Genomic DNA, 26,737 nt, shown 5'->3' with positions numbered 1-26,737 from the left:
CCAGTAACGGGCCAATGACCTGAGGCACTTCTTGAGCACTTCACTCAGCATGGCCGGATCAGGTATAGCAGGAAGAAGAAGAAGAAGAAGAGAGGAGCAGAGGGTTTCACAAGGTCTGCAGGCGCTTCACTTTCAAGTCTTCTCTCAGCGGGGGCAGCATCTTTAGATGATTCCTAAGTGAATGAAAGGAAAAAAGCAATTACCCAGTTAATCAAGCATGAAGCCTATTTCACTTCCTATCCCCTTCTATCTATCTATCTATCTATCTATCTATCTATCTATCTATCTATCTATCTATCTATCTATCTATCTATCTATCTATCTATCTATCTATCTATCTATCTATCTATCTATCTATCTATCTATCTATCTATCTATCTATCTATCTATCTATCTATCTATCTATCTATCTATCTATCTATCTATCTATCTATCTATCCGAGTAATATACCACAACCACATGCAGTGTGCATATATTTTTTGCATATATTGTCACTTCATCAGTACTGTAATTTATTTTTCAGCTTTTTCACCCACAAGGTTATTCTGTGATATGGTGGGGGTGTTGCCATTATTATAAACTTTCTCGTGCAAGTTTTTCTATAGAGTTATCTATTGACTTTTTTCCTCAACTCTCTCTCTCTCTCTTTTTTTCTTTTCCTTCGACCTAATGCGATCGATAGAAATGTTGGAGACAAGTAACATTATTATTGGACAGTCTATACCCAAGACTGCTTTGTCAAGAGGCTGAAACGGGGCTGCCACTCTAATGAGCTACTTTTTTCAGTGAAACACGAGTAGAGATCATTTCAGCTTTCAGGGCTTCTCCAGCGTGAAATACAATCATCACAGTTTTTATCGGAAAGACAAACTCGAGGTTACCGCTGTCGAGTAACCACATCAAACATTTATAGATATTTGGGGCACCTCTCAAGTGAAGGGTAATACAACCAAGTGTACAACCGAGGTTTCACGTAGATGGTGGTTCTCATCAATGCTGGCTGGGGTTGCCATGGAAACATGTGGATAAAAAAATAAGGGTTTGGACGATAAGGGAAGTGTGCAGTGAAACTTGTATTCTAATATAGATTCCTATCATGTTGAGGTAACAGGTCTGGGTCTCACCAGTTGGTATGATGTTGTGATTAGGGAGGCGGGCTGGTTCAGTCACACAGAGAGTGAGAAGCAATCATTTTCCCTTTTAGTCATTCAGTGCATACACACACACACACACACACACACACAAATACACACACACACACACACACACACACACACACACACACACACACACACACACACACACACACACACACACATACAGTCCAGCAAACAGATTGAATTAAGCAGTCTTTATATTAGGACAATGGAGTTCAAATGACTCATGACTTACAGTTTTCTCAAGGCTATTATCAAAATATCTTTATCATAGAACATTTTGGCAGCATCGTTCACAGTTTTTTTGAAAGTCAGAAGGATGCACAAATTACACATGTAAGCAACCAAAGTGGTCGAGTATTCACGCTGGTAAACCTACAGAGCTTGGCTGTAGTTTGGACTACTCGATACACCGCCCTTCCCCCTCCATTAACTAGCAGCTGGGAGCTTATTGGTGACTTCTCCTGTTGTCTCACACGGCGTTGTTCCTGACATTGCAACATTACAAAATAATGTGCCACTTGAAGACCCCATCGCCTCCTCAGTTCCTTGTTAGTCTACCTGTTTCCAATCTGAAAGTTTCCTAAAACCCCATGGTCGAGCATTCAGGGGCGGGTTACAAAAAAAACACTGGCTCCTGCAGCTACACCCAGGTAGGTTTCCTAGTGTAGTGTGTGTGTGTGTGTGTGTGTGTGTGTGTGTGTGTGTGTGTGTGTGTGTGTGTGTGTGTGTGTGTGTGTGTGTGTGTGTGTGTGCGTGCGTGCGTGCGTTCGTGTGAATGTGTTTCAGTATGCTTTGGCGGGGACATTTGAAGAATATCCTGTGACAACCCAGGAGAGAGCAACAAACAACAGAGCAAACGAGGGGGGAAAGTGAAATGAATGCATTGACTTCCCTTCAGATAAATATTACATCAGGTTGTGGGTGGTAAACCTTATGGTGCATCGAGGAATGCACCAGCCTTTCTCCAGCCAAGAGGATTACATGTTCTAATGCGTGATGCTGATGTGATGTCAAAAATCTGTCTCAGCCCTTCTGTATGTTCCGGACCATAATGGTTCGGGTCTTTCATTTTGCCATGCCACATTTGCCCTATTATTAGAAGCAAGAGGAGAAAAAGTTACTTGTAGGAGTTCAACATTACAAGTCTAAAATGTCTCATCTGTGCTGTCTGTTGAGGCAGATTATGGGGGTGGGAGGGGAGGGGGGGGGGTTCTGCTTGCAAAGACTAGGTCACAGTGTGAATTAATGGCGCAATAAGTACCAGCACAATTGAGAGGCACCTATTTGCAGACCCATGGGGGAAACCATTGAAAACGGAAGCCACGCCCCGAACTCATTTCATTGGTCAGAATTGTAACCTACTCTGAATTTGTTGTCTTCTTTTTGTTTTACTGCCGGAGTTCACCTAGCGGTGAATAATAATACACAGTTTCCACCGGTTATGGTGCTAGTACACAGTAAAATACGTCAGTTTGTTAAGGTGGCCAGGACGGTGGTAAAATGTAGATGTTGAGGTAGAAGATGAATGAAGCAACGAAGCTTTGGGTACATCTTCCGAAATCCGTCTCTTTAATTCACAATTATCAGAAGTAGGTCAATCACATACAAATATCAACTCTTTTATTTATAAGAGTTTATATTTGTATGTGATTGACCTAGTGTGATAATTGTGAATTAAAGAGACGGATTTTAGAAGATGTACACAAAGCTTCGTTGCTTCATTCATCTTCTACCTCAACATCTACATTTTACCACCGTCCTGGCCACCTTAACAAACTGACGTATTTTACTGTGTACTAGCACATAACCGGTGGAAACTGTGTATTATTATTCACCGCTAGGTGAACTCCGGCAGTAAAACAAAAAGAAGACAACAAATTCAGAGTAGGTTACAATTCTGACCAATGAAATGAGTTTGGGGCGTGGCTTCCGTTTTCAATGGTTTCCCCCATGGGTCTGCAAATAGGTACTCTTGGCACAATTAGGCAGGCCTATGCGAACTAGGCCAAAGTGAGGTTGGAGGTCTGGATGAGCCCTCTCCAAAAACCTTTTAAGAAGTGCAAATAAATGCCAGAGAGACAATCTGAAGGGGACGTGGAACACAGCTCTCAAAACCCCTATTTCCTAGCAATTTTTCAAACACTTAATTAAACGGGAGCAGATATATCATCAGCGCGCACAGATGTTAAATCTCAGCCTCTGATTAGTTGTAAAGTAGCTCTTATCGGGCCCCCAATCACATCATTAAAACTATCTTGAAGCGGCTGTCATGCTCACGTTCACGCAGGCAGCCAAGAGAGTCACTCCCGCTCCCCCAGATGCCTGGGCACAATATTCCCTCTGAAAGGCAAGTTCAAATAGAAACTAGAACTGCAAGCAGTTGTGAACGGGGGCCAAGCCTCCCACGCGACTCGGGATCGGGCGTTGTCGTCCGCGGCGCCGGCCGCTCGCTTCACGGAATCCGGAGATGTAAAGTTTTTGAATGTGCGATGTTCGGTGTGGGAGTTATAGCCCCAAACGCGTTTTCTTTGCTTTTTGTGGTTTTGGCGCCCCCTATGGATGACATTCGCAAAACTACGTTAGATAGAAAGATGCAGCTCAATGTACCAAACAAGTGGATGTCAAGTTTTTGAATGTGCGATGTTCGGTTGGGGAGTTATAGCAAAATCTAATTGTCAACCTCTCCATTGTAAAGACACTTTTTTGAATTTTCCCATTTTCCCGCCTAAAGACTTAGAAAATGGCGAAAACAGGCAAAAAAATTTAAAAACTATTTTTTTTAATAAGTCCGGCCCACATAAAAATTTCTTTCCCATATTTTTGCCATAGGCTCAGGTATGCCCCATGATAGTCTCCCTTCAGTTTCAAGAAAATCCCCTTTTTTTTTTTTTTTAAGGAATTTTTGCGAATCTTTAAAGCGCTACCGTTTGGTCTTCCAATGGTCGTAGAAAAACTATTTGACCCACTTTTGCTCGTGGGAGTCGGTAAAGCATAATGCTTTTGGTTTCGTCCAAATCGGGCAAAAACTGTAGGAGGAGTATGTTTTGGTGACTGACACAGTTTTTGCGACGTAGCAAAAAATTTATCCTATCGCAAATGGGCGTGGCCTATCTCAAAAGATGCAGCTGACTTGTGGGCATCTGTGGATATAAAGTTTTTGACTGTCGGACTTTCGGTGCGGAAGTTATAGCCCAAAACGCCTTGTCCTTTGTTGTAGCGCCACCTACTGGCCGGGATGTCTGAATTTTTTTGTCTGCGTACGGGGTACGGACCTGAATATGCCCTGGAAGTGGCATGTCCCAACCCTTTACGGTTTGGGCTGCAGCACCACTTTTACGCGGAGAAAAATAATAGGAACTAGAACTGCAAGCAGTTGTGAACGGGGGCCAAGCCTCCCACGCGACTCGGGATCGGGCGTCATCGTCCGCGGCGCCGGCCCCTCGCTTCACGGAATCCGGGGATGTAAAGTTTTTGAATGTGGGATGTTTGGTTTGGGAGTTATAGACCAAAAGACAAAAGTAATGGCAGAGAAAGATGCTGAAGTGTGTTTTTGGCTCCCCCTTTTGGAGCAATTTAAGGAAAAAGTAGAACCAGACTGAGAACCATAGGACAAACACATGTGTGAAGTTTGGTGTTAATAGGATAAATCGTTTTGGATTTAGGAGCAGTTTGGTAAAAGGTAGCTATGTGCAAATCTTTAAAGCGCTACCGTTTGGTCTTCCGATGGTCGTAGAAAAATTCTTTACACAACATTTGCTCGTGGGAGTCAGTAGAGCATAATGCTTTTGGTTTCGTCGAAATCGGAGAAAAACTGTAGGAGGAGTGTGTTTTGGTGACTGACACAGTTTTTGCAATGCAATGTAGCGAAAGAAAATCCCATATGCAAATGGGCGTGGCCTATCTCATAAGATGCAGCTGACTTGTGGGCATCTGTGGATCTAAAGTGTTTGACTGTGGGATGTTCGGTGTGGAAGTTATAGCCCCAAACGCGTTTTCTTTGCTTTTTGTGGTTTTGGCGCCCCCTGTGGATGACATTTGCAAAATTACGTTGGGTAGAAAAATGCGGCTCAATGTACCGAAGAAGTGGATGTCAGGTTTTTGAATGTGCGATGTTCGGTTGGGGAGTTATAGCAAAATCAAATTGTCAACCTCTCCATTGTAAAGACACTTATTTGAATTTTCCCATTTTCCCGCCGAAAGACTTAGGAAATGGCGAAAACAGGCAAAAAAATTGAAAAACTCTTTTTTTTAATAAGTCCGGCCCACAAAGGAATTTCTTGCCCATATTTTTTTGATAGACTCAAGTATGCCCCATGATAGTCTCCCTTGAGTTTCAAGAAAATCCCTCTTTTTTTTTTTTTTTACAGATTTTCGCAAATTTTTAAAGCGCTACCGTTTGGTCTTCCGATGGTCGTAGAAAAACTAATTGACCAACTCTTGCTCGTGGGAGTTAGGAGGGCATAATGCTTTTGGTTTCGTCCGAATCGGGCGAAAACTGTAGGAGGAGTATGTTTTGGTGACTGACACAGTTTTTGCGATGTAGCAAAAAATGTATATATACGCAAATGGGCGTGGCCTATCTCAAAAGATGCAGCTGAGTTGTGGGCATCTGTGGATATAATGTTTTTGACTGTCAGACTTTCGGTGCGGAAGTTATAGCCCAAAACGCCTTTTCCTTTGTTGTAGCGCCACCTAGTGGCTGGGATGTCTGAATTTTTTCGTCTGCGTACCAGGCACGGACCTGGATCAGCCATGCAAGTGGCATGTCCCAACCCTTTATGGTTTGGGCTGCAGCACCACTTTTACGTAAGGAAAAATAAAAAGAATAATAATCCCTACAAGAACAATAGGGTTCCCTGCCCCGCAGGGCTTGGGAACCGCGTTGCTCTGCAAAACGCGGTCCCAGCCCTACTCGGGCTTGGCCCCCTAATAATCCCTACAAGAACAATAGGGTTCCCTGCCCCGCAGGGCTTGGGAACCGCGTTGCTCTGCAAAACGCGGTCCCAGCCCTACTCGGGCTTGGCCCCCTAAAAAAAGGGCAGTGTGCTTTACTCAGCTTTGAACCACCAGCCTTACGCATTGCTACTCCCGCCCAGGACAGAGGAGGACTTGATCATTGTTAGCGTGAAGATTTCTTTAAGAAAGCCGTTCCACATTGTCTAATGTGTTACGCATGACATGCTTCATGCAAGGACAGTGACAGATTGCCACTAATAATGTTACTGTACATGTACATATGGAGAAATACCAGGCAACTCCATGTCTCAAAAAATGATCTGAGGAGATCAAATCTGTTATTGTTGACAACATATACTATGATCATGCAAAATCATCACATTGATGTGTTATTTAATACTGTGTACAATCATGTAATTAATGATAATTTCAATAACATCAACTCAAGTGTGTAGCATTTGCCATCAAGTTTGTTTTGGCACATTGCGCTTTGTTAAATACTTCAATGTACATGACATGACATTTAAGAGAATGTCTCATCCACTGCTTACAAATCGTTAAGCCTTTTGAGTAATAACAGCCTAAACCAACTAGCTCGTTCCATGTAATTTATCTCAAATATTGCTTTCCAATGTTAACGCTTCTAACATTGATAGGATGGTAATTGATGGCGGAGTAGTTTTATTTTTGTGCTCATTTTTATGATAAAATCAACATGATGGATTATGGACGGAGCGTCATCCTTTTCTCCTCGTAGGTTGATTTTTTTTCCTTCTGCAATATGACATGACACAACAACCCATTGTCCCATTAGAAACTGAGACATTCGGTTGAAAGACGCAAGACAAAATCACCTGAATCATTTAACTTCATGACCTTCTATGATCCCCTTAAAGGACTGGAAGTAGCCTTTAAGGACAAAGGACCTACATTATATTAACAGTTGATGAAACACATAAACACAGAAGTGGGGAAGCCGCCATAAGTCGACTAATGATTTCTATCATTATATCATATCTGGTGAGGACACAAGTTATCCCTGCACCTGGAGTTGTCAGCTGAAGGAATTAGGATGCCTGCATAGTAGCCAGCAGCCAGCTGATTGAGAATTTGAATGTAGATCAAGTTCATCATTTCATGAAAATAGCACAGGGGGATCTGTCTGTGAGGCAGCTGGGCTCTGGGAAAAACAACAAATGATTGTTTTGTTCTAATATCTCACCTGGATGGTTCTTAGAAAAGGAAAAACAAAAGGGTCTAAATTAGCTGCTATGACAGATAGACAAAATTTAAAAAGATAAGACTCGCTACAACTGGTTGGCTCTGTTAATGGAATGTTGGCCAGCAGTAACACCCATGGAGACAATGTGGTTGTATGAACACCTAACACCAATCCATCACTGTCATCCTCTTACAAGTGAGAGAAATCCCCTACTGCATCACATCCTGTCTGTTCCGACAACAATTTGGTGCAATCCACAAAGGATCCGTCATATGCCAAAACCCTTTTTTTGTTTGTTTGTTTTCGTTTTACTGTTTTGCATAAAGCAGACACTTTCATGACAAACTGAAAAAGATCAAATTAAATTCACAGCAGGCTGCTATTTCATTGTTTAGGGCGCTGTCTGAAAACAAAAGCTCCAATTGGTTTAATGAGAGCAAGTGCAATATTAGTTGCAAGTGCAATTTCTTTTATATAGTTGACACAAACATTCTCTTCGGGTCAAGTGGGAAACGACTTTACATGAGTACAACAAGATGTGCCTGTATACAGACACACTAAAGGGTTGGATGGGGTAATGCAAAAGTAGCATGCACAATGTAGGCTAGTTCAATGTGAAGTTTCAGAGCAATAAAGAGAAAATGTTGCTTTGTTTGCAACTGCTCATAAAATTGGATTTAGTGGCGGTTAAGTGGAGGTTGTGTGATACATGATCACGATTGTGATAGGCGATTGTGCTATACGAACAATTAAAAATGCAAAGGCAATTCTGATGCACTCATGGAGTAATCCCTACGCCAGACTACATTGGAAAAACCTATCATATTAAAAATCAAAGTTATCAAGTAGTTCTTACCTGGCTTTAGCTCTAGGTGTTTCACGCCTGGTATATCTGCAGGTTTCCACAAGCCGTGCGACAATGTAAAGAGAGCGTGCAGCGCTTCATGTGACGAGCAGCGTCCAGATGTTGTTCACTTTGAGCATGTTTGCCAGGCAGCGGTTTGGCTCTGTCCGTGGTTCTGAAGTGTGGCTCACAATGGCAAGAGTGGCAAACTCCTCTCGGTGCTCTCCCAACTTGCACCAGCCAGCCACCGTGTGCACGCGCCTACAGACCGGAGCAAATAACCTAAGCAGTGCTCAAATGTCCGGCAGCACCAGCACAGTAACGATGCTCGAAGGATTCTCCTATGTAACCGCTGACTGGTCTGAGAGGCGAGTGAATCTAAATGGAACTGCAATTACGCATTTTGTTTTTGCATTACTTTTCTATGAGTAGGCTATGGCTTTGTCTCTTCGGAAAGTTCCCCAAATCAACTTCAAAACAAGAGCTGTTGAGAAATCCTGCCCGTTTAGCGGCGTCGGACCAAGCACATGCAGCCACTCTGTGCAGCTCTACAGTCATAATGAGCGCAACGAGTCGGCGCTGCTTGTTCGCCTCTCACAAACCTGTGACTATAGCCTACACAGTGTGCACAGGCTGCGAAGTTACAGCCACTTCAAAGGGGGACTCTCCAAAGGTAATTCAATCTGCCATACAAATTTTTAAAAAACACCATGCAGGCAGGAGTGAAGAATAAAAAGAATGAAGAAAGTCAATTAATCAAAATCCCCAAATCTGTTTCCAACTTCTCACGTTTTCTTGTGTTGCATTCCCTGTGGAAGAGCTTGAATGGTGTCAATTTAACGATTCATTATAACCCCCTCCCCCGTAGAAAAAAGGTGAAAATCATTCCAAATAGACAAAGCGCTGCAGCTCTGAAGCTAAATTTAGAAAGATGAGAAAAGAGAAACAAGCATCAACTTTTCTGTTGTTGTTTGTTTCCCTTTATGAAGGCCAACCAGCTCCTCATTCAACTTCAACTCATTAAAACGGAATAACACTCTAGATGAGTGGCACATAGTAGGCCGGGCCTACTTCACAATCTAAAGAAGCAGTAACACAGTTTTTCACACACACACACACACACACACACACACACACACACACACACACACACACACACACACACACACACACACACACACACACACACACACACACACACACACACACACACAAGGGATGCTTGAACTCATGGATGAATTATCAATTCATTAATAATTTGCCTTCATATTTTTGTTTTGTCCAAATAACCCTAGTATTATGCATGTACAACTTGACCAGCCAAAAACACTTGAGTCTCACTGCTAGGCCTACTACATGTTGTTCATTAGCAGAGGATTCTGCAGACACCATTTCAGGCAACAAACAATGTACCCGTACCCAGCCCTTCAGCCAAAACAATATGACATAAGCAACATTCTTGTTGCATAATTAGTGAGAAGTGCAGAAAAAGGTCTGATGCGTCCAGTGACAATGAAATATGCAAATCAGGAAGCAACAGAAAGGTAATTCAGTAGGAATTCAGCTTCATTGCTCATACAGCTTAAGCAGCACCACCTCTCACCCACCTCTTCACAAAACACATCTCACCCTTTTTTAAATGTTTCATTTCAGGACTAACAATACGTACTTTGCCGTTTGGGGTTGGGAAAAGGAGAACTCTTTTCTGTGTACAGTTGCAATTAAAACGACGAGCGGGTCCTGCTTGTTGCTTAATTCCCTGGGCTAACACAAAGGGACCAATTTTCTCCTGAAATAGAATTGTAGTCTACAGAACATTACAATGGTTGAGAGCATGTGGGTGGAATGCAGAGTTTAGATAGGGACATGCCAATTAATGTCGAGGGAAGTTATAGAGGACAGAAACGAAAGCTTTCCAAGCCAGTGGTCAGTGTGCATAGGTCTGACTGCTATACTCTGTGTTTTTCCCCCTGGTAATTCAATGGTAATAACTGATCACAAAACAATCACCTCAACATCCACAATCTAGTTCCTTTCTTTGCTGTTTCTGTTGTTATTCAAATCAAATCAAATCAGTTTATTTCACAGAAAGGAAATGCTTGTTAACAGAAAAACAAACATTTCACCTACACAGTCACCACTTCCAGGTACCCATTAGTCATATTTCCTTAATTTAATCTATTGGATATATATGAGCTGGGAATACAGGATTGGTTTGTGCAGAATTAACTTTAAAAGGGTCAACTCAGTCTTTTGACACAGAGCATATTTTCCTGACTCAATACTTGTGAAATCTAACCCTGCAGTTTTAGTTGAATTTTAATTTGAGTTCTGAAATATCCCTCTATGAAAGGTATGCTGCCACCAATACTGAGTTGAGAGGAATTCGGTTTGCGGTGCACAACAAAAAAAAAAAGTTTATTTGAAGACAGTAAAGAATCCAGAGACCTCAGTGTGAACATGCTTTACAGCTCTACCGAAGAAAGCCTTCCTGTTTTATTTAACTGTCAATAGCAAAGATCTGCAGATTGTCCGGAGTAACGTGGACATTGTTTCTGGAAAGACATTTTGTTGTGAAGTTTTTATATTTGTTTTTGTCTTTGAGCAGTACAAATGTAATTTCATTTTATTGCATTTGTGTTTTATTTTAATGGGTGTACTGCCCCCTTTGCTGAGACAAACCCAGAATGTCAAAGTTATAACCTCCCATCCTAGGAGTTCATCCTTGCTTAAACGATAACACTCTTTTTATTACAAGTTGTTTCTTTTTTAAATATTTGTTGGCCACTAATTCCATTGTGTATCTTAATATGTGATCACAAAAGCAATTGTCAGATTGGGAAAGAAACTCAAACTGTCAGACAATGAGACAAAAGGCTTTGATTCTGCAGGAGTCTGATTATTACTTTAATGAGTAGAGTTATTAATGTCGACATGAACCGTGCTCCTACTTAATAAAACAAGTTGTAATAAAAGCCCATAGGCAAACAGCAAAGTATCCCTCCCAGCTCCAAAGACACGGCCCTGAGTGTTAACAAACTGAGCCTCTGAGACCATTAGTTACACCAATGATGCCATATCTTAGTCTAGTTATATTCAGCACGCCCCACATGTGCACACAATGAACAACGTGGCCTACATATGATACACGGATCAGCAAAGACTCAGCCAGTTACTTCCCCAGGTACTTAAGAAGGTGAGGAGTATACATTACACCAACAGCTTCCAGACTAGCTTTATACACACAGAAAGCATCTCAGGACTTCACTATTACTCGTAAAGCTCATCCATCTCTTTAAAGTAATCTGCATTTAGATTCCGAATGTAAACACCTGCTATAGATCATCTTATTTGGAGAGCGTTTAGTAAAAGCTCAGCATTCTGCCAATTAAGCCTCTGAAGCAACTGTAATTTAGAGTAAACTAATGATTGCTGTAACGGGCTCGATTTGTCCCCTTTTTCCCCCCCTACGTATTTTCCGTTCTGCCGGAGTAGAAGAGTGTACAGTAGTCTAATGAGCCATTGTCGCGATACACATTTAAAGCAAGATCCAGATAAGATAGATCGATAAACAAATACTGTATTCATCCCAGAAGGAAAATTGTATGTAAATTGTATGAATTGTATATGGTCTAACTTGTTGTGTAAAACCCAAAATCAGTGAATGTCTCAAGATTTGTTCCAGGGTTTCAGTCAGTTATCCAGATAACTCCGTAAACCCTTCTGCTTGAGAAGGGTCCCTGATTGCATACACACCCAAGAGCCTCAGTGAGGGAAAGCTGATGTGGAACTTTGTAGCTGACTTATTCTATCACCTTGATTGTCTTGATTTTGTATTATCTATTCAGGCACTATGATTATGTGTTTGTATGCTGGATTACATTTCTGTCATTTATCACTTAAAACTCAATAGTAAAACTTCTCAATAGCTTTAATTGAGATAAAATAGCCTTTCTTCTATTGGTTTTATTTTAACTGGGCCAATACTCAATTGTGTCAGTTTATCTGACAATGTAATGCCATCTATTTTTAAGTAAAGCCTTATTGGTATGGTTTTTAGTCGGTGAAGGACATGTAGAAGCTTTCCTCTACAAGTAGGATTTTTTTTAAAGTGAAAATCTGGATAATAATCTGGAGAATCATTAATGGACACATTTTAGCTCAGAATGTGCCAAGGATGTTGAAAGGCATAACTCTTCTCTCACTTGATTACACGCATCCACATCCCTTTGAGCGTCCTGCACCCGCCAAGTGAGCCCGGCCTGCTGCAAGGAGCTCAGTGTGATCTCATGTTTGTTGGAAGATAAAGGTTATGGATATGACTGGACACACAGTACATCAGCTGGACTTTCAGGCTGCAGCTGCCATATTTATTTCACTGGAAAAAAAAGAAAAAAACAAAAGGAGGCAAACAAACTAAAAATTTGCCTGTGCAAAGAGACTGCAGATGGCACAAAGGTTGAGAAAGAATAAAACGGCTGAACTGAAAATGAAGGAGCTGGGGATGAATGTGTGAGAATAAATTGAGGATGCAAGAGGCCAGATGTAGAGAAACGGTAAATACAAGGTAGGTTCACAGCGCTTTGCTTTCAGTAATAGTGAAATGAATATTTATTGTCAGTCCACTCGTCTTGTCATCTTTCTCCTTGACTGATCATGGCAGCGGGCAGCACTCTCACCATAATCATGTCCCCAGTCTCAGAGGTGGTCAGGAAGAAGGTAATTATGCACTCACAGCTTGCTCTTTGGAAATGCAGAACATTTTACATTAAAACATGAGCAATGCCAAAACACAACCTGGTGAAAATACACGTGTCTCTTTTAACAAGATGCACAAATATTCAGTGAAACAGATCAACTCTTTAAAAAAAACAGTACAGATCCCTTTGTGAGGTCTATGTGCTTATAATAAGTACAATTACAAGTCTTATTACAGTTTTTAAAGAAAGAAAATGAAGCTTGTTGTAAACAAGGTTAAGGTATCTTTGAAATGAACAGAATTCCCTCTCTATATTTCAATAACAAACAGAAATACTCTTCGAAATGTATTGATTAGCTTCACCACAACAAAATAACAATACAACTCAGTCATTCTGAAAACAGCTACAGTATGACCTTTTCAACTGTAGATATAAAATATTGATAGAAATTCAAGTAAAATATTTCAGCTAAAAAATATTCTATTCAGTCATATTGTAACATTTTGAAAGACGTTGTCACTTCTGTAACAATATTTCAAGAAACTCAGGCTACCTGAATCAGTTAAGAAGATTTCAAGTCGATTGTTCTCTGTCAGCAAAAACTTTCCCTTTTTAACTTCGCAGATCAAAGAGTAAATATTAGGTCTGGTTACATTCTAGATTTTCCTCATTGTTAACACATCTCATGAAAAGACATTAACATTAACAAGGAATTGATCTTACTAGCAAGTATTGCCTGTGTAGCCAAAGCCCGATACAGCATATTCCTTTCTACTTTGGACCTTCTTTATTGTCCATTTGCTGTTTACACATCAATGTGACACTGTGTAGAGAGTTGGCATCACATTCAGAGTTATTTTGCCATATTTTAATAGGAACGTATTCGCTGTCAGGTTAGCTAAGTTGGAAAGTATTGAGACTAACTTGACTGGCACATTTGTTGTCACTTTGTTTCTTTCTTTTCATTGGATTTTTTCACAATAACAAAAACATAGAACATAGAATGTCTCCTGTCTAATCCTTTAATATTTCCCCATTTGAAAATGCTCTCATAGTGAGACAGCTTTTTTTTTAAACATTTTTCACAACCCAATCAATTGAATCTCCATCCCAATTTATTTTCCCCGTCCTCGACTAATATGTCTCAGTGAACTTTTACTCCTCTCCACCGACGACCCCCCACAGCTCCTGCGTGGGAGCCTCCAGCGGGCTCTTCTGTTGGGAGTCTCCATGCAGTGTCTCCTCTCTCTCTGCCGGCTGTCTGCCAGGCTGATCCCAGACCAGCTCTTTGACTGAACTCTCCCCAGAGCTTCTCTCTCTGTGCTCTCTGTCCCCCTGATCCTGGAGAGACACGGAGTGGAAAGAGTGGACGGAGGATGCCGCCCGGGACGTCTCTCTGCTGTTGTCTGACAGGAGAACACCACTCCCTGAGCTGTATTCACTGTTGGAGTCTGCACCTTGAGCAGAGATGAAACAAAAAGGGAGGGAAATGGCCAGATGGTGAGAGGGACTTCTATAAACAAACACTGCGTGCGAAAAGGCTAGGCGGCTAAAAAACATTCAGTGCTGCTGGGATTCAACCAAAATCTACATGATGCACTTGACTTCAGTCCAGAAAAACTATGGTCTCTTAAAAAACTACAATGAACAATCATTATGTAGATTCTGTAATGTAGATTCTCTAATGAAGAAGAGGAGGACCAGTTACATTTGTTTTTCTTTTGCTTGTTTATGGACTAATATTCAAAATAGTATTTTTTAATGGTAATTTTTCAATGCAGAATTGTTTAATGCATAACAGGTAAAACTATACAATACTGGAGAGAACAAAAGAAAATATGAAGATCATGTTTTTGTAAAAAAAAAAAAAAAAAAAAAGCCTGTAGTTTTATTATTTTTATTATTAGGGCTAATCCTCATTTGCCCCTTTATATACTTCTTCTGATGCTGAATATAATTGATATATCTTCATACATTTACATAAAACAAATAATCTCGAAATTGTGCAGAAATGGTAAGTCATTTAAATAGATTGGACATAGCATATATTTGCTGTAACATTTGTCTGGTTGTTAATGAACTATGGGATAAGCATCAACACATTGTGCTGCAACTTGAAGTCAGAGCTCAAAATAGGAACAGAAATGGTGTTTATTGGAAATTCCTGTGAGCTAAAGGTCTCATGCTCTTTAATTGGATGGTTTCATATAAGCAGCACAATTACTTGACTCAACAGTGTTTTTTGTTTATTTCCATACGGGTTAATAGGATCAATTTCGTACCAGTGTGTTCTCGTCTGTTGACCTTTTGTCTTTGTCAGGCTCTGTTTTTTTTCTAAATAACACCCTTGTCAAATCAATATCTCCTTACACTAAGCCTGCCAGTCATTAACTGGAGGTTATGAAGCTCTGTGCAGTTAACAGAATGACAGGTTAACAAACTGTAAGTCTTCTTATCACAGTGAATTTCAAAGGATGAAGAATGGATAAAAACTATAAAGCTTCAACAAACACCGTTTAATATAATCACAAGTTATCTGTGTTCAAAGTCCCCAGTTAACCATCAACAAATGTATTTTTCTGAAATTCACATTTATACTTAACTCTGGACGTTGAGCTGCACACTGGCTGTCATAGGTAGCTTTCAACTCATAAGCTTGACTAAGGTGAATAAAAACCACAACAAATACAGTGGGAATAGCAGCCAACTTTGTCAATAACTCTGAAAGGCTCTTGAGACTCAAAACACTAAAGGAAAAAATTACTTTTTTTCATTTTTCTAATTAAACTTCAATAATAGGGAACAGAAGTATACACTTCAGAGACATGTTGAAAGTCACAGCTCAAGAGAGCTCAAGTTAAGAGACTTCCAATGCTACAAGCAAAATACAAAAACAGGAAATGATGTTACAGAGCTTATACCCAGGGGCCAAACTGATTTTATGGGCAAACTGATTTTATGGGCATGGACTGTTGTAAAAGGTTGTTCACCAGAAATTATATCTAGGACCTTCAAGAATCACAACCTGGGTGGACAACTTGGTCAACTACCTGCTGGAAAGCTACAGGGGGCCGAAATAGAAAATCGGACCCACGGTTTAAAGCCACTACGAGTAACTTTGTCCGTTGGCGGCCCCTTTGGACAAAAGCGGTAGTATTTTTACGACGCCAGCTGTCTTAAAGCTGTTTTCTAGCGTGTGCCGGTAGTGCCTAACCACTCTCTTGGAGCTGAAAGATAACGTGTCCTCACAGAAAGCGAGAGACGGCAGTTAGTATGGATCACGATGAGGTAATGTGTTTATGTTGTTGTAAATAATGACTATTTCAGATGAATAATGGTCATCTGATGATGGTGAAGCAAAGTAAACTTTGTGTTAGTACCGCTCATTCATTTAGGAGTAAACACTGCAGTCTAGTTCACTCCCGTGTAATTGTATACACGTTGCTTGGCAACGCCCTCGCCTCCTCCCGCCCGTCTATCACTCTCCCTTTTAGCTTTTCGTCATTGCATTTTCTTTTTTTTCTTTGAGGGTTCAGCCCTGTTATCAGTCATTATGACGACAAATAACCATCTCAAACAAGGCTCCCGCTCCCCTTCCCTCACCTGGTGGGATAGGCTTCTCAAATCGCGTTGCAGCACTACACTGAAATCTGCGACCAATACGGATATGTGACCATAGAGCCTGCATGCGCGGACCGAAAATCGGACTGGGTGTGCGACCAGACCAAACGCAGTAATAAAAACTACATAAAAACGTCTTTCTTTGCACTGATGGTCTCGTTTGCTGTTATAGGTAATGTATGACTATCAGAGGAAACATGGGGCTGTTTAAAATATATTTAAATGTTTCTCGTAGCTGCTTTAATGCGCGGGTAAAATTTTAAATGTTTAGCTTAAAGATATCATCATGAAACTTTGCCAGTTGATTACTGGCATTACAACAATAATATTTTTAAGTTTAAAAAAAATATATATATGTATGCAAATTTGGCATATTTCACAAATGATGCACACATTTGCATATCTTTAATAAACAAAAAAATTGATATTGGATAAAGCCAGAGTTAAATTCTTTATTGCATTTTGACATTATATAAGTGTGTTTGTGAAATATGCCAAATTTACATAGGGGACAATGGGGGAATCTGAGGCATCGGGTAATGTGAGCCACCCCCTGTATCTAGGCAACGGAAAACATTTTTGGTCATGAGAGATATATGTTTTCAAGCCCCTCTCATTTCCCCATGGCCCTGAAAGAGAGGACCTCATGGTGCTGTGGTAAGCATGTTTTTTTGGGTATTTTGCATGTAAAAGTAAATTTTCTTGCTGTCAACTTAATCAACTGTTGTGCCAAAGCAAACGTATTCACGTAGATAAACTTCTATCATACGTGTTGATGAACTACCAACATATGAAACCATGTGATGCTGATAACTGAAGATTAGCCTGAAATGCTAAGAGAGGTAGTTTTTTCTCAAATTGTGGTGGTGGGGGAAAGTGAGCCAAATGCTGTGGGGGAAAGTGAGCCACTGTCTCACTTTCCCCCACCATGAGGCACAAGTTAAGTTTAGTCTTAAACATATTTTAATGTAATATTACATGCCATATGTTTTATTTTAATGTCATACACATTGTAGAAAAGCCATCATGCCAAGGAAATACACCAGGAAGACGACCTGGGGCAACCACACGGAAAGAGCACTTTCTCATCTTTCCCTGTAACCTTCAGGACTGGAATGTAGAGTAGGCCTAGTTGTAGAGTATGACAGGCTGATGTTATAATCCAGTTGGGTCTTCACCCAGACACAAGCTGGCTCTAAGGGTCCTGTGTTCTGACCCCCAGACTGTGTTCTAATCTAACTAGTTCTATCTTTCATTTGAATCTTATTAAAACCTTTTGAATTATAATATGTTGTATTTGATTTTGTTCAGAGTTACTTTCAAGTGTTTAGAAAATTAGCTTTGCTTAATTGACCAAACCCCATCATTATTTTACTAGTCCGACATTAGTTCTGGAATGTGTGGCTAGCTTTCAGGATTATAACTGTTACAATATGTGTTGTTATGGTAGTTTCAGAGTGGAAAGTGGTTTACCCCCAGCTGGTTCACTTTACCCCCTAGATGTTCCTGGTCTGGCTCAGTTTACCCCACAGCTGGGGTAAAGTGAGCCACATGACAACTTTTTTTTAAACAATCATATCTTCACTGCCCTTTGTCTTGAACAAATTCTGCTAATGCCCATTTCTAGGAAACATCCTGAATTAATGGAAAATGTGTAAATTTGAGTGATAAATCATTTTAGCTTGCTTAGAGGGGAGCAAATGTAAAAAGTGGCTCAGATTACCCCGTTCTCCCCTATATTAAAAAAAAATAAAAAATCTTCATTACAAAAATTAATTGTGTCAATGTCAGTAATCAACTGGCAAAGTTTCATGATGATATCTTTAAGTAAAAAAAAAAACAATTTTACCCTTGCATTAAACCGTGGTTCCGATTTTCTATTTCCGCCCCCTGTAGCTTTCCAGCAGGTAGTTGACCAGGTTGTCCACCCAGGTTGTGATCCTAGAAGGTCCTAGATATAATTTCTGGTGAACAACCTTTTACAACATCCCATACCTGTTTTTCCAAAAAAAAAGGTGGTTTTGCCCCCTGGGTATAAATGCAAATAGCAGATCATGAATTATCCTCAAAATACTTAATATGTAACACATCCTCACAATATGATATTAGAAAAGATGAGAGAGCTACTGCAGAGGAATTCAGTTCAAAGTACAGTCATATGAAAAAGTTTGGGAACCCCTCTCAGCCGGCATTATAATTGACTCTGCTTTCACAAAAAAAATATAAAAGTGGTATGTCTTTAATTTACCAGGAACAGCTAAGTACTGGGATGTTTTCCAAACAAAGATTTTTTGAAAAGCAGTATTTGGTTGTATGAAATAAAATAAAATGTGAAAAACTGGCTGTGCAAAAATATGGGTACCCTTGTGGTTTTGTTGATTTTAATGCCTGTAACAGCATGTAAAACTGATGAATTTAAACACAAAGTTGGTTGGATTATGTTGTTAAGCCTTGAACCTCATAGAAATGTCTGTTTAATCATGAGAAAATGTATTTTAGGTGCCTAAATGCAAGTTGCACTTCTCTTTGACTCTCTGCTGAAGTGAGACAGAATGGGATCATCAAAACAGCTCCCAAAAGATCTGAAAAACAAAGATTGTTCATTGTCATGGTTTAGGGGAAGGCTACAAGAAGCTTTCCCAAAGGTTTCAATTGTCAATTTCGACTGTAGGGAACGTTGTCAGGAAATGGAAGGACACAGGCACAGTGGCAGTTAAACCGAGGCATGGCAGACCAAGAAAAAAACAGGAGCGGCATAGGTGGAGGATTGTGAGAATGGTTGCACACAACCCACAGATCACCTCCAAAGACCTGCAAGAACATCTGGCTGCAGATTGTGTATCTGTACATCGTTCAACAATTCAGCGTAATTTGCACCAAAACATCTGCTTTTTATAAAGACCAAATAACTTAATTTTTGTCTCATCAGTCCAAAGCATTTTCTTCCAATATGAAGCTGGCTTGTCTAAATGAGCTTTTGCATACTCCAAGCAAATGTATCTGTGGCGTGGGCGCAGAAAGGGCTTCCTTCTCATCACCTGGCCATACAGATGTTTTGGTGCAAATTGCACTGATTTGTTGAACCATGTACAGATACACAATCTGCAGCCAGATGTTCTTGCAGGTCTTTGGAGGTGATCTTTGGGTTGTGTGCATCCATTCTCACAATCCGCCGCATATGCCGCTCTACTTTTCTTGGTCTGCTAGACCTGGGTTTAACTGCAACTGTGCCTGTGTCCTTCCATTCCCTGACAACGTTCCTTACAGTAGAAATTGACAATTGAAACCTTTGGGAAAGCTTCTTGTAGCCTTCCCCTAAACCATGATAATGAATAATCTTTGTTTTTAAGATCTTTTGGGAGCAGTTTTGATGATCCCATTCTGTCTCACTTCAGCAGAGAGTCAAAGAGAAGTGCAACTTGCATTTAGGAACCTAAAATACATTTTCTCATGATTAAACAGACATTTCTATGAGGTTCAAGGCTTAACAACATAATCCAACCAACTTTGTGTTTAAATTCATCAGTTTTACATGCTGTTACAGGCATTAAAATCAACAAAACCACAAGGGTACCCATATTTTTGCACAGCCAGTTTTTCACATTTTATTTTATTTCATACAACCAAATACTGCTTTTCAAAAAATCTTTGTTTGGAAAACATCCCAGTACTTAGCTGTTCCTGGTAAATTAAAGACATACCACTTTTATATTTTTTTTGTGAAAGCAGAGTCAATTATAATGCCGGCTGAGAGGGGTTCCCAAACTTTTTCATATGATTGTATATGAGACTGGGGCCAGGGTCGAGCACTTGCAGGAGTTTGAAAAAAGAGAATTTAAACAAATTAAATGTACACGGCATAGCTGATTGAATAATAAATAATCTATTCCCACAATAAAAAATTGCAATCACTATTTGTACCTAGTGGAACAGAACTTGTGTACACGAGAGAGGATTGCAAGACAAATCGGCATTAAACATGATGTGCAGTATAGAACTAACTTCTATGTATCTTCTTAAAAATGCATTAAAACTTCAAATAATAAACCCTCCCAAATCTGAATCTAGCCACAAGCTCTTGCTGATTAACTTACACCCACCTCGAGGTACATGTGATTGATGGCGCTGAGAAAAATAAAATAAAATAAAACGGAAACGTTAGAATTTGCCTATGGAGCTGTGAAAGAGCAACAAGTTTGGTCTCATGTTAGTTTTCCTCTGCTGGTTGAACGCCCTAAGCAAGTCTCAAAATTGAATCTGTCAATGGGGAAGAAAAATCCCATTTGGTTAGAAAGATACACATTAGGCGTGATATCTTTACTTATTTTTTGGGTGAAAATTGTCTGCACTGGAGTTGAGGGTTTAGCAGTGCCTTCAGGCATCAGTCTCTACATGCATCCGAGTCACAGTGGATTCTTCATTGGAATGAGACTGAGAAAAATGCTAAAGAATTTAAGCGGGTTAAGATTAATATGCTTACTTTACAGAGAGATAATTATTAGATTCCGGCTAAAATCCAACGCAAATCAGTGCATATTTTACATAACATACTGAGTAATGGCCGACATTGAGCTGCAGACTGAAGACTCCAGACTTTCTTACCTTTGAGTCACACTATGGAGCAGATTATTTAAAACAGGGTCAGGCTAGCCGTTTCATCCTGCAGAAGTCCTTATGTTAAGCTAAGATAGTCGCTTTCAGCTTTAACTTTATAATTCATATCAAGGACAGAAATTAGATTGGTTATGATGATATTATCATCTCAATCTCACAAAGTCAAAACACTTATCTGAGAGCAATGCTTTCAAAAGACTTTAGGTTTAACGTTGACTTCCTCTAAAGTCGAAAGGGACAAATCCATTTGTGTAGTGCAACAGTCTACAGTGAACTATGTTAGAGACTGACACAGTGGTTTCTGGCCTGCTGTCTGACAGCGTAAGGAGCCATATGTGAGGAGGCTGAGATTGGGTCAGTATGGGGGGAGTAGCGGATGGATGGCTTGGGGGTCAGTGGACCAAAGAAGACTCCAGTGTCGCGAATGCTCCAGCGACCAGGCTGAGCCCATCCCAGTATGACAGGAGCATGGCTACCTGTCACATTATCATTCACAGTCATGGACCAGAATGTCATCCCCACTCTTCACCGCGCCCATGACACATGAGAAGCGCCGGATTTGTCAAAACCGCTCAGTTTCACTCCGTTTTCTAGCAAAGAGTGAGATCCAGATGGATTTTGAGGCATGCTTTTTCTTTAATGTAGCTGTTAATTTTGTGCTTGTTGGTGGAAGATAAAGAGAGATGTTACACGTGGTATGATGGGTTTTGACAAAACCAGAAACAAATTTTACAATAAGAAGTGACAGGTAAGTAAATCTTATAACAGCTTTTAAGGTGCCTGTTTTTTGATTATTTCAGTGTAAAATCAGCCGTTTTTCTTTAAATATGAAGTAGAAGAGTATTGATGAAGACTTGCAGTCAGCTGCTTTTGGAGAGGCGAAAATCACAACGAGTTCAGAGGATATTCTGTAAAAGTTTGCCTTGAAATCATTGTTTATATATAATTCCAAAAACCCTTTGGACAGACAGCATCACTGAATTGGGGAGGGAAAAAATGGTCTCAGTGCTACATTGGTTCTTTCACGGTGACAAAATGAAGTAATTTATGGCACCATAACTTTTTGTCTTCTTTAAAGAGGACCTATGATACTTTTCGACTTTTATGACCTATAAACGTTGTTATAATAATTTATAGTCATGTTTAACCATACTAGAGTATCAAATAATTACGTACATGCATTTCGACGTATTCCCTGCTGACCGTCTGGGATGGCTATGCAGAGCACTAAACACTATGGCAGCCGGTCGAGAAATAACTTGTTCAAACTTCCGGGTAGTTTCTGTCACGCTTCCGGATGTTTCCATGTATGGTAATGCTGCTCAGCCAAGCTCCGGCTGCATGCCCCCACCTTCCTGAAAATCTCCCGCTGCTGGAAGGAAGGTAACCAATCACAACGGAGTGGGGTTTGCAGCAGGGGGGGAGGGGCGGAGAAGCTCAAAGCAGTGTATAGAGAGAGACTGCTGTGCTCGCTAGGGTAAGAGGAAGAGTGTCCCGAAAATCTACATAGTTTTTTGTGATGTGATTCGTGTCAGGTTGCTCTATAGCAGTTTTTAACAAGAAATTAAGACCAGAAAAGTAGTATAATAGGATCTCTTTAAGTTTGAACTTATTTCTTTGGATTCATTATACGGTCTGCTTGTATTGAATGAGACTGAATTGAACAACATGACCTCTGCCACAAAGCAGTAGCAATTAGATGGTATGGAGCCGTTATCATCAAATAGGCATGTTTTCACACTCTGTGTCCACTCATGATTGGACTCGCTTAATCCAGTATCGACTCTTGAATACACTCCTTCACAAGCTTTTATGTCTCACGGGGATAAATTAGTGTCAAGCAGAATTGTGTTTAAGTGCTTGTTCACATTTAACATCAAAAGCAATGGTGTCCGTAACGTTGTGGACGGCCCCTGGGTAAGTGGCAGTACACTACTACCAGGGGCTGTAGTGTCTGGACTTTTCATTAACACCTAAGAAGGTGTCAATCACAGTTTACTTCTGCGGGGCTTGCTCATAAACAAAACAGCGGTAGAAACAAGGTCTTAATCCCCTGGGTCCCACCCAAGCAGGAAATTACTACGGCTGAATGCTGAAGCCAAAACACAGGTGGCTGAGCATGCAGTAGCTGACTATATTGAACTGAGTGAGAAAAAAAGAAAAAAAAGTTTTTCACAAAATATAAACCGTCAACATCAACGACCCATTTCACTCTCTGGAATGTTCTGGGTGGGCTTCTGCCTTTCCCATTCGGCTCTTCTGAGGCACACAACTTCACTATTTTTCTTCACTTTCACTGCTCGTATCAATCCCACTAGGTTTACCTGTCAGTACAAAAAAGGGGGCCCTACAGCATAGACATACCTGAGACATCTGAATCACTGTGTACTTCCTCCGACAGCCTCCTCTCTAGCTGTCGGACCTCAGGCACGTAGAAATCTCCCTGGCGAGCCAAGGGGGCCATGAACTGGATCTGACCCTCTCTGTAGATCTCAAGGAATGGGTGTGCACACAGCCTTCTTTCCTACGAGATGTTTCAGTTAGTGAGAAGAATAAAAACCAAGTGATCTATAACAAATGTAGTACATAACAATAGCATACATGTTTCCTTTAAAACGTGTGTGCTTATTAGTAACAAGCAATATGTACAACTCAGTTTAATATATATATTTTTTACGTATGTATCTACCTGTTTTTTTTCACAAACTCTTCACATCAACACTTGTTCTATGTGTCTAAATACAGTACACTAACACGTATATGCACATTTAATGGATAGAGGAAAAACCACAGGAGGATACAAGCATGGACATGAAAACAATCCCACAAGTCTGTGTCCAGTGAATGTGTTAAGTGAAAATGATTCGTGGGAACCTCACTGCTCCAACCCTGAACTAAAATGAACCTCTTTCTCTCTGTATTCTCACCTCCCATGTATCCCATCTTGGATCCCTACCATGTGTCTTTCTGAGTGCTCAGCCTCCACACACTTCACGCTGCCTCTGTTTAAACTACCATTCTCCTTCTGCTACTTGTCTGTCTCATCTACAAGTCTCACATGACAAGAGACTGCTCCGGGCTCATTAACCTTTCATACGCCATGTTCGGTATTCGGCTCATGCACAGCCAATGTCTGTTACTTCCACCCCTTTGGCACATGCTAAATGTCGAGCAAATAAATGCATTGCAGCCACAGTGCAATAGTTCAATATAATAAATGTTTTGGAGAAAAGTTGTTTAAATTGATGTATGTTTCAATTACTACTTGTCAATGTCACTGTTGAAGTGCAACTGATTTGTTGTTGTTGGATAAAATTGACCAATTACATAAACTAGATGTTGATTTTAAACTGATGGTTAAAGGTGAGTCCGGGATTCTGGAGAATGCTTGTTGTCAAAATCACTTTTTTTCAAAATTTGTGAATATCTCCTCAAGAGCAACTTCCTTTCCATACTACAGTGCCTTGAAAAAGTATTCATACCGCTTGAACTATTCCACATTTTGTCACGTAACAACCACACACGTAGATTTATTTACTTGGGATTTTATGTGATAAACCAACACAAAGTAGTGCATAATTGTGAAGTGGAATGAAAATGATACATTGTTTAAAAAAAAATTATAAATAAAAGACTGAAAAATGTAGCGTGCAAAAGTATTCAGCCCCCCTGAATCAACACGTAGCACCACCTACTGCTGCGATTAAGTCTACAAGTCTTTTGGGGTATGTCTCTACCACCTTTGCACATCTAGAGACAGACATTTTTGCCCATTCTTATTTGCAAAATAGCTCAAGCTTCAGATTCAGCATCAGCTTGGATGGAGAGCGTCTGTGAACAGCAATTTCCAAGTCTTTCCAGATATTCTCAATTGGATTTAGGTCTGGACTTTGACTACCAGGTTTTCTGCCCTGTATTCTGCTCCATCCATCTTCCCCATAAACTCTGACCAGCTTCCCTGTCCCTGCTGAAGAAAAGCATCTCCACAGCATGATGCTGCCACCATCATGTTTCACTGTGAAACATGGAATGGTTTAGATATGTTCATGTGTTATGGCCCGGTCAAGGTCCAGACTTTAATCCAATTGAGAATATCTGGCAAGACTTGAAAATTGCTGTTCACAGACGCTCTCCATCCAATCTGATGCTGAATCTGAAGCTCGAGCTATTTTGCAAAGAAAAATAGGCAAACATGTCAGTCTCTAAATGTGCAAAGCTAGTAGAGACATACCCTAATAGACTTGCAGCTGTAATTGCAGCGATAGGTGGTTCTACAAAGTATTGACTCAGGGGGGCTCACTACTTTTGTAAGCCACACTTTTCAGTTTTTTATTTATAATTCTTTTTTAAAACAATGTATAATTTTCATTCCACTTCACAATTATGCACCACTTTGTGTTGGTCTATCACATAAAATCCCAATAAAATAAGTGTACGTGTGTGGTTGTTACGTGACAAAATGTGGAATAGTTCAAGCGGTATGAATACTTTTGCAAGGCACTGTATGTTTGTGCACTGAAAAAAATCCAGGTTTTATACACAGCCTAGACTCTGTAAACAGGCATGTTTGCTAGCTACGTCGGGCCCTTTTTGTATACATACCATTTTGATAAAAAGTGATTTTGACAACAAGTGTTCCCCAGAATCACTGACTCAAACTTTAAATGGTGAAGAGGACCGCTGCATTCACACCTTACACTCTTCCATCATCTACAAACCATGTTTCATCATCACTGACTTGAATTATATTACCTTAAGAGTAGACCATAAATCATTTCTTACACTATGGCAAATTCATGTTATCTTTCTAAAAGCTAAAGCAGTTTGGATTCTTGTCATTCCTTGACAGATCCTTGAGGTGCTGAGTCCCTGTGCACCATCCTGACGTGTTTCAGTTTCAATCAAGGTGGAAGTGGTGACAGACACGTTACTGTTTGGTGGAACAACAGGAATGTCGTCCGCATAGGATCTGATAATCAGGCTTGTAGTCTGAACAGATGGATTTTTGATAGGAGACAGCCGACTTATTTTCAAACTGTAGCCTATCATCTCTCCCACCATATGTCTCTCAACCTCAATTTATGACAGCAGCGACGTTCCTCTCGCTCTTCAGGAACAACGTTGTCAGTTTCAGTCATTTTAGCAACATCAATTATTGGTGCATATTCTCTTCAGTAACATCTGTGTATCGTCGTTGGCTTGGCTTGTCTTGCAGACTGATTGCAGCTATGCACGCACAAGTCTTATGTTGCAGTTCTTACGTTAAATTAATTATCATGAAGCATAACATACACACACTGTTGTTTACGATAGCTACTTAGAAGGGTTCAGTGTTGATATTTCGCAGGTAAATTCTGATTGATCAAAATCAGTTTTTCTCTAGGATGCAAAAGTAATTTGATTTGCCTGGAAGGTGATGAATACAGAACTGCAGACAACAAGAGGTGCCAAATAAGAGTAGGCTTGACAATCTAATGGCACACTTCAAAGATCCGAGGCACAAAATCATTATATGCCAAGGATGGGTTTTAAAAGGACTGTATTTACAACTGCTAGACAATAATAGAAGTACTTAATAAAAGAGAAGGACCAGTCTTTTTCTTTCACTTTGTGAACAGC

The 26,737-nt window shown here is 40.2% G+C and overlaps 1 protein-coding gene across 2 annotated transcripts in view; it reads right to left on the bottom strand.

Moving 5' to 3' along the window:
* Window positions 1–12,630: 12,630 nt before the first annotated feature.
* The window catches only part of tex264b (testis expressed 264, ER-phagy receptor b), a 36,749-nt gene continuing 22,642 nt past the window's right edge, over window positions 12,631–26,737 (bottom strand). The window contains exons 3-4 of one of the 2 annotated variants that reach the window (XM_080026744.1): window positions 23,483–23,642; window positions 12,631–14,340 (exon numbers count right to left, since the gene is read on the bottom strand). In XM_080026744.1, the coding sequence (XP_079882870.1) occupies window positions 14,039–14,340; window positions 23,483–23,642 (462 nt within the window). In that variant the 3' untranslated portion in view covers window positions 12,631–14,038. The remainder of the gene's footprint in view (window positions 14,341–23,482; window positions 23,643–26,737) is intronic. The other variant, XM_080026745.1, reaches the window with a different exon arrangement.

The sequence above is a fragment of the Ammodytes marinus genome, assembly GCF_949987685.1.
Source record: "Ammodytes marinus genome assembly, chromosome: 4".
NCBI classification, from domain to species: Eukaryota; Metazoa; Chordata; class Actinopteri; order Uranoscopiformes; family Ammodytidae; genus Ammodytes; species Ammodytes marinus.
The sequence above is the reverse complement of the archived record's forward strand: the minus strand, read 5'-3'. Positions and strand labels throughout refer to the sequence as shown.